Raw genomic sequence first — 8101 nt, forward strand, 5'->3', positions numbered from 1 at the left:
CGTGCAATGACATGTGTCGGGGGGGGGGGGTCTTTTAAAAACTGAAGGAGGGGTCACAGGGGTGAAGTATAACACGCCAACAATGTCGGTGGTATTTATAAAACCAAAAAGTTCAACATAACTTTTGGTAATTTTCAAGGACCAACAGTATTATTCTAACTATCCCAAAAGCAACATGCCATAACACTTCAGTTTGAAGTTTTTGCTTAACTGGTCATCGAATTAAGTTGCACAAAATGCAGAAAGAGAAAACCTTGCTGTACACATTTTGTGTGCGTTCAGGTGGAAAAAGGGTCACCTGAAGCCTGCAGACGATGAGTATAATTAATTATACAAACTTTCAGAAAGATAGGTTATTGCAGTGATGAATTCTCTGAGACCCAAGTAATTAGTACCTTTAAATTAGGGTTTACATGGTGCTGCGGCGCATACAGCAGCCACAGCAAGGAACACCGGGGTGAACCTCTTTCCTTTTCAATGAGTGCACTGGGTTCTTCCCGTTCAACACACGAGACCAACGGCTTTACGTCCCATCCGCAGGACGAAACAATGGTTAAATGTCTTGCTTAAGGACACAAGTGTGACGGCTGATGCAAGGGTTAGCCCTACGATAGGACTCTTTCTGATCCTCTGTGCTGTACATAGATACAGACGAAAGTGTAAGGCCGCCAGGGCTAATGCAAGGGTATGATTTTATGCATCTGTAACAAAATATTATAAAAAATTATCCGTATTTGTAAAATGTATTACTATTATACATATATATTAATTTATTTATTCACAGTGCAACCATTCAGCGGGTTTCGTGAACTGGTATGGGGTGAGATAGAGGTGCTTCCGGTGAAATGGATATGGAGACGGCATTTAAAGGCACTGGATAGACATTGATAGTTATCAAAGACCAATAAATTCTCAGCTGGGGTAACCCAACATTATGCATAAAATAGCAAACCTGTGAAAGTTTGGGTTCAATTGGTCAAGAATAATGCAAAGGAATAACGAACAAAGCAAAAACAGCCTTAGGCATTACTTTTGTGGTGCTTTCAGATGCATAATAAAGAGGCCTCAGCTGGAGTATTTTATTACCTCTTTCTCAAAAATTGCATTATACCAGAGGGCGCCGTTTCACATAATGTTTTATGTACTATCAACAGCTTTCCATCGCTTGATAACAAATTTTTTTTATGCGCCAATCATTTTGAGTATTTATCAACAGTGTCCATTTTGCCTATTAAAAAGAACAAACTAGAACAGGACAAAAGTATATATTTGTTTAACACTCGGTATAGTTGTTTTTATTATCAACAACGATTTGATCTGCTTCACATAAGTGTTATAATGACGACGGTGCCAGCTTGGTTGAGTTTCGTTCATGTATTTGCCTATCATTGAAAATCCCTCTGAAAAACGTATGATAGGGGAATATAGGTCAACGGCTTTTTGTGAATTATGTCATATCAGTACAAAATTGTATACCTGGACCAAAACTTGTTTCCAAAATAATTATAAAGTAGGCCTATGACGCCAAAATCTATAGCAATTCATGAAAGCAAAAACAGCCTTGTTGCGTTACTTTTGTGTGCTTTCTGATACATACTAAAAAAAGGCCCCAGTTAAAGTATTTTATTACCCCTTTCTCAAATAATTACATTACTCGAGAGGGCGCCGTTTCCCACGATGAATAATGAACTCCCATTTTATTCTACTAACATTATTTCATTATTGTGTTACCATCGTTGTTAATCGTCAATTTCTAAATAAAATTATTATAATGAAAAAAAGAAAACAGGCCGGAACTTTATAGCATTGGTTGATAACTTTACAGATCCCTTCATTAAAATAGTGTTTTATTTTAAACCCATACCCGTTTTATATAATTACAATGTATTGTGTTTTAAAATAAAACTTATGTTTCACATTGATAAAGAAGTTCAAAATCTTCCGAAGCCATTGCCTTGATCCAAGACAAGATAATCACATTTCAAATGTCAGACCAGTATCCTTAAGCCTCTCCTGGCATAGTGCGTCTAGAGCCTCGCTTTGAGATGGGGACAACTGTGCCTTCCAACCACCCTCTTTGCCTAAATGGATAAAGGAAAAAGGTGCAACAGAACGACATTATTGTTCAATTCAATTAAACATTTTTTTAATTTCCATACTCACACTAATAAAAGACAGAATCATCAGGACATTATGGATAGTATAGTACAATGGGAGACTTTGGAACGCTAGGTGGCAGCAGACTTACCAAGTAAATTTCAATTTCAAAGAACAATGGATTTTACCTGGTACGTCTGCTGCCACCAAGCGTCCCAAAGTCTCACATACAAGCTAATTAAATACAGATGATGCCCAAGATAACTTATGGGGCAGAAACATGGACAACAACAAAACTGACAGCACAAACAGCAATGGAGAGTCATTTAAAATGCTATACATGTTATCTCAATTAGAGACAGGATTAAATGTACAGCAATACAAAAGAAAACAGGCTGGAGTAAAAAAGATACATCATAAGGACAACACAACAAGCAAAATTAGATGGACAACAAGAACAATGGATTGCCAACCAAGGATAGGGAATGGAAAAGAGGTAGACAGAGAAGAAGATGTAGAGATTACATCAGGGTTTATGCAAGAACAACATATCACAGAACTGCAAGAAATAGAAATGAATGTCATTTACATGAGGAGGGCTACATCCTACACTGGATGAAGATGATGATGAATGTCAAAAAAATAGCGACAGCATTAAGACCAGCTTAGAGAAGAGCAAAACGAGAGCTGTAGGGAGCGGTCTACAACAAAAGTTTCAGCGCTTTAAAGGCAGTGGACACTATTGGTAATTGACAAAGACAAGACTTCACAGTTGGTGTATCTCAATATATGCATGAAATAACAAACCTGTGAAAATTTGAGCTCAATCGGTCATCGAACTTGCGAGATAATAATGAAAAAAAAAACACCCTTGTCACATGAAGTTGTGTACGTTTAGATGGTTGATTTCGAGACCTCAAGTTCTAAATCTGAGGTCTTGAAATCAAATTTGTGAAAAATTACTTCTTTCTCGAAAACTATGGCACTTCAGAGGGAGCCGTTTCTCACAATGTTTTATACCATCAACCTCCCGCCATTACTCGTCACCAAGAAAGGTTTTATGATAATAATTATTTTGAGTAATTACCAATAGTGTCCACTGCCTTTAACACATAAACATTGGTTTTATAGTCTTACCCTTTCTCATAAATGACTTTCCATCTGCAATCTTGCCTAACCTTTGAGCAATAAGAGTGTCTGGATTGGTCATGGGGTTATTCTTCATGCTCTCAAAGCTGCAGTGATCGGTAATGGCGTCTAGGATTTCATCTGAGAAGGATTTCCCAAGGAACTCACTGATTTGCTTCACCGTCCCACGGAGGTCCTTAAAGGATTGAAAGACAAAAACAATAGTGTTCAAATCAACGGGGTTAAAAACAACTTCACTGGCTCCATATCTCTCAACGAATCATCTTCGAGCTGATGCTCATTGTCCACAAAGCACTCAACGGCAAGGCTCCCCATTATTATCTCAGAACTACTTCAAGTTAAACACTCCGTCATGGAATCTTCATTAAACCTAGGCTACCCACAGAAGATCAGTCAAAAATGCAATCGAAAATCTCCTCGGTAGAGTTAATGTGCTTTTCCAAGTCCATGGGTTCATCATTTATACTTTTAAATTGTACTATTCCTTTAAAACCCACCTTCTTCATGTCTTTAAACTGAAGCACTAAGACGTGATCTTCATTCCTCTTCTCCCAGAACTTCAGAATGTGATCCCACCAACTGCCGAACGGAACTTGATAATAAGAATATCAAATCGTTATTGTTACGGTCGTTTCATGTTCATATACTAGTGTGACAAAAACCGTTTGACAACAGACTTTATTACTGAATAGGTCACAGTTTGTTTGTTCATGTTTTTTCATTTTTCAGAAGAATGGAAAATCGAAAATCAACCTCGCGGTAGTAGAACTAGCAAGACAAGTTCTCAAAAGAAAATCTACCCAGCCAGTAGATACAAAGGCAGACCAAAACATAGAACCACATTGTATTACTTACGGGTGTTCTTCAGGAATCTCTCAAATACGTCATCAAATTGGTAATTCCTGTGAGGTGCTGTAAGATTTCCGTGATGAAAGAAAGACACAATGGTGTCTTTAGGATTCCTGATGACGTAGACCATCTTAATCTTCTTCTCCCATACTTGAGGAGGTAGTAGTTGACTTGGAAGATGAGACTTGATAAATCGAGGAGTGGACCTTGGCATATTGGCTACTATCTTATCACTCCTTGGCATCTGAAGAAGAAACACATTTTTTTATAGGCCTATCTATAAAAACGAAGTAACAAATGCCCTTTTCGAAACAACGGCTGCGGCTTTGGATTCAGCTTCAGGCTCCGTCTGAAGCCCCGAGCCCCAAGCATGTACGCAAAGCACGCGCAATAACATAGGGAGTTTTAGCTGGGCGTTACGAGAGCAAAAATGAACGCGAACATCAGACAATCGTTTTGTTCAAATCTCAAGTTTTTAGCATCCGTGAAGTTACCATTTTTTTTACGTCGGTACGTACGTGCAGCAGACGTCAAACGTGAGCATGAAATACTAGCCCAAAGTGGTCACGTCACCTCAAAACCATACCATTTTCTGACGATCATGTTCATGTTCACGTATTTGCTCGAGCAACGTGCAGCTAAATCTCCCTCCAGCTACACGTTACGCGAGCAAAAAACGTGAACGTCAAACATTGTGACGTGGACACTATTGGTAATTACTCAACATAATTATAAGCACAAAACCTTATTTGGCAACGGGTTATGGGGAAAGGTTGATGGTATAAAACATTGTTAAAAACGGCTCCCTCTGAAGAGAATTTGATTTCGAGGCCTTAGATTTAGAGTTTGAGGTCTCAAAAAATCAACCATCTAAACGCGCACAACTTCGTGTGACAAGGGTGTTTTTTCTATCATTATTATCTCGCAACTTTGACCACCAATTGAGCATGTTGAGATACACCTAATGAGAAAGCTGGTCTTTGACAATTACCAATAGTGTCCACTGTCTTTAAGTAGTCAATACATTGTTACGTGTTTTGAGAAGCCAATTGAAGGCAACGGCAAGTCACCACGTAAACTGCTGTAGTGCATTTTTTATTAATTAATTTTCGCGTCTACTTTACCTCTGGGTGCGCTGCACCAGCGTGTGTCATCTCTAAGAATGGAACTCTAAGAATTGTGTGTTTCTTGTTTACTTCCTCAATGTTCCCATCGTGAAGTATAGTGGACATTATCTCTTGCGTCCACGTGGTTCCTTTATTAGGCGGGAAAAAAAGATCAACCAAAAACCAAAGTCAAGAATAAGTAAACCGAGGAGGAAAAAAATGAAAGGCACCGGACACGTTTGGTATTTATGTCAAAGACATTCTGTTTTGAGCATGAAACCGCAATGGGAATCAATGGTGAAAGTGCAACTGCAAAATGGCCGCCTAATTGTCTTGCTAACTTGTGAAATGCTTACACCTGAGCATTTTTTCCTGCTACAGTGAGCACGAAATTTGCTTACCGTTAAGCAGCCTATGACATTGCGCCATGTTGCCCATACTAACAATCCTTTTGTTTTATACTTTGTCAATTTGTTCGGGGATCGTTAGGGTTATCCTGCTTCTTTAATTTCGTGTATACTGTATAAATTATTGTATGTAATTTTTTCGATCTTTTTATCTCCTCCATTTGTTGAGGTTATGAGGAAATAGATAAATAAAAACTAAAAAACCATACACCTTATGCTATACCTGATTTAGGGTAAGTAACAATGAACACGTCATCTTCTCGAATTTCAAACGTCTTGAGATCGTCCATGGTGCTTTTTAACGTATCTACAGCAAGATGAACTCCTTCATACTCGTACGTATCAAAACCTTTTGCATCTTCTTGTTTCACATTGGCAAATATTGCCATTACTGAAGGAGAAACAAATAATACATGTTAAATTTGCATCGGGGATAAAGAATATTAAATAGTCTGTGTACTTTTGTATATTAAAGACGGTTGAATAAAATTCCTCCTCCAGGGGAAAAACACAAATTCTGTAATATTTCTTTAATTTTTCCCCCACAGAACTCCACAGGGGCTGCGTGTTAAGTATATTACACTATACAGTGCTCACAAACATCGGTTCAAGGGTAAACAAAATATAACTAAGAAACCAATACTAAGGTTTGCGGTGTGACACCATTTACTTATACCATTTTTGCCTACTATACCAATAAATAAAAACGTATAATTTCATTTGTGTAATTTCACAGAAGAGTGCAAAGTACAAACGAAGAACGATAAAAACATACACATACACATTGTACTGTGATGGATTATAACAAGTATCTGAATTACTATCAGTTTATCTCCTGATGCCACAATTAAAGAACCAAACAATATCTATTAAAGGCGGTCGGGACATTTTAATTAAAACACGGCTTTATATACAGTACCAAAATATGAAAAATAATTAAACTTAAACTTGCAGAGAGGAACTGACCCCCACTTACTGACGTCCCTAAATACCAGGGATGTAGCGATAGGCCCCCTATAGCGCAAAATGTAATGACTGGATTTAGTTGTCTGTAAATATTTGCCTCATGTGACCATTTGGAGGAAGGAAAACCCTGGAGGAAGGAAAACCTTTCGCCGTCATGGTGTGACATGGCCCTAGAATAATTCCATGAGAACTTGGTTGATTGCTTTCATAGACCATGTGAACTTTGTTTACAATAGGTGTGACCTTGTACATTCTTTGTGTATTATGGCAGGCACAATATTGCACAGGTCATAATTTATGGGAAACTTGACATTTTGTGTAATAATTTCCAGATTAATCCTGGACAAGTTTTGAGATAAAAATTAGACAGTGCAATCTCCATAAAGATTTTATGATTTCTTTCATTAGGCCGTGTACAAATCGTGCCTGCAGGAAGGAAGTCCATGCTCTGTGGCTCTTTTGTAAACGTGTGATGTCACAGGTCATACCGTCTATTGCAAGATGACTGTTGTGATAATACTACACATAGGACTGGTACAATTTTACACTAACTTGTTTATTCATAATAATTTATGGGATCATGTATACTCAACGGCTCAACCATGCATGCCAGGGCTCAACACACGGACGTCACGTACTCAAAGCATACTCACAGACCTCCATGCTCACAGCCAGCAACCAACGTGTTCAAGCAAAAATAATGTGTCATTTACAACAATTGGTCTCCAACCTGTTTCAAACATTACTAACATTTACATTTCAGCGATCCGGCTGTTACCAATGCCTACACCATATCAATTTTGAATCAGTACTCACTTTTCTGTTGTATGTCTTGAGGGGAAGCCATTGTTGCTCTTTGGTTGGTGTTATATCTCTTGTGTGCAAGATCAAGGAAGTGAGTGCGATGTAGAACCTCTGACGAGTGAGTGCTCGTAATTTGCTTGTTTATTATACCAATTCTACCTCCATGAATATACACCATCCGATGCGTGCCTTATTTATACCTCCCTGCACGTACACTGTACCTCTTGTCACCGCATTACATAATACATTGATTATTACAATGTGAGCCGTACATCTGCTCTTCTCTGCGCATGCACCGACTTTACTGAAACAACCGTGTAGCTGTAAAGATTTCTTTCTTTATAGAAATGTGCACCGACATAAAAATTATAGGCATTCTGTATCTGTGTTTTGATTGGTCCAAGCATGGAGCTATACAAAAAGTCCGGGGTGACGTGGTCCGAGGTGACGTGGCTGCTACCACGTCACCTCGGAGACTTGCAGAGACGTCTGCATACGCCCAGATCTAGGTGAAAGGTGTAAATGAACGGGGATTGAGCCTCGTAGTGTGACCTCAGATGTTCGGGCTACCTTTCACCTAGATCCATACGCAGACGACCAAAAGTGCAGCTGCCAAAAAATTCACCTCGGACAAAACACAGATATAGAAAGATTTGCGTCACTGCACTGCATGCTATCCAATGAAAGTACACTGCACCTTTTTTTTAAAGCCCAGGCAAGTTA

The 8101-nt window shown here is 38.6% G+C and overlaps 1 protein-coding gene across 1 annotated transcript; it reads right to left on the minus strand.

The window, feature by feature from the left end:
- Positions 1-1196: 1196 nt before the first annotated feature.
- Positions 1197-7709, minus strand: LOC139944565 (amine sulfotransferase-like). Its single transcript, XM_071941613.1, has 7 exons — positions 7391-7709; positions 5832-5999; positions 5220-5350; positions 4102-4339; positions 3744-3838; positions 3235-3421; positions 1197-2081 (listed from the first exon to the last, which is right to left on the minus strand). Exons 1-7 carry the CDS (start codon positions 7554-7556, stop codon positions 1975-1977), a joined length of 1092 nt encoding a protein of 363 aa, XP_071797714.1. The 5' UTR covers positions 7557-7709; the 3' UTR covers positions 1197-1974.
- Positions 7710-8101: the final 392 nt, after the last annotated feature.

The sequence above is a fragment of the Asterias amurensis genome, chromosome 11 (genome assembly GCF_032118995.1).
Source record: "Asterias amurensis chromosome 11, ASM3211899v1".
Lineage (NCBI taxonomy): Eukaryota > Metazoa > Echinodermata > Asteroidea > Forcipulatida > Asteriidae > Asterias > Asterias amurensis.

Coding starts and splice junctions, on each gene's coding strand:
- LOC139944565 (XM_071941613.1), bottom strand. CDS start 7,556: ATGGTGTATATTCATGGAGGTAGAATTGGTATAATAAACAAGCAAATT. Junction 3,839..4,101: donor GAGATTCCTGAAGAACACCC/GTAAGTAATACA, acceptor CTTATTATCAAG/TTCCGTTCGGCAGTTGGTGG. Junction 3,422..3,743: donor AGTTTAAAGACATGAAGAAG/GTGGGTTTTAAA, acceptor CAATCCTTTAAG/GACCTCCGTGGGACGGTGAA.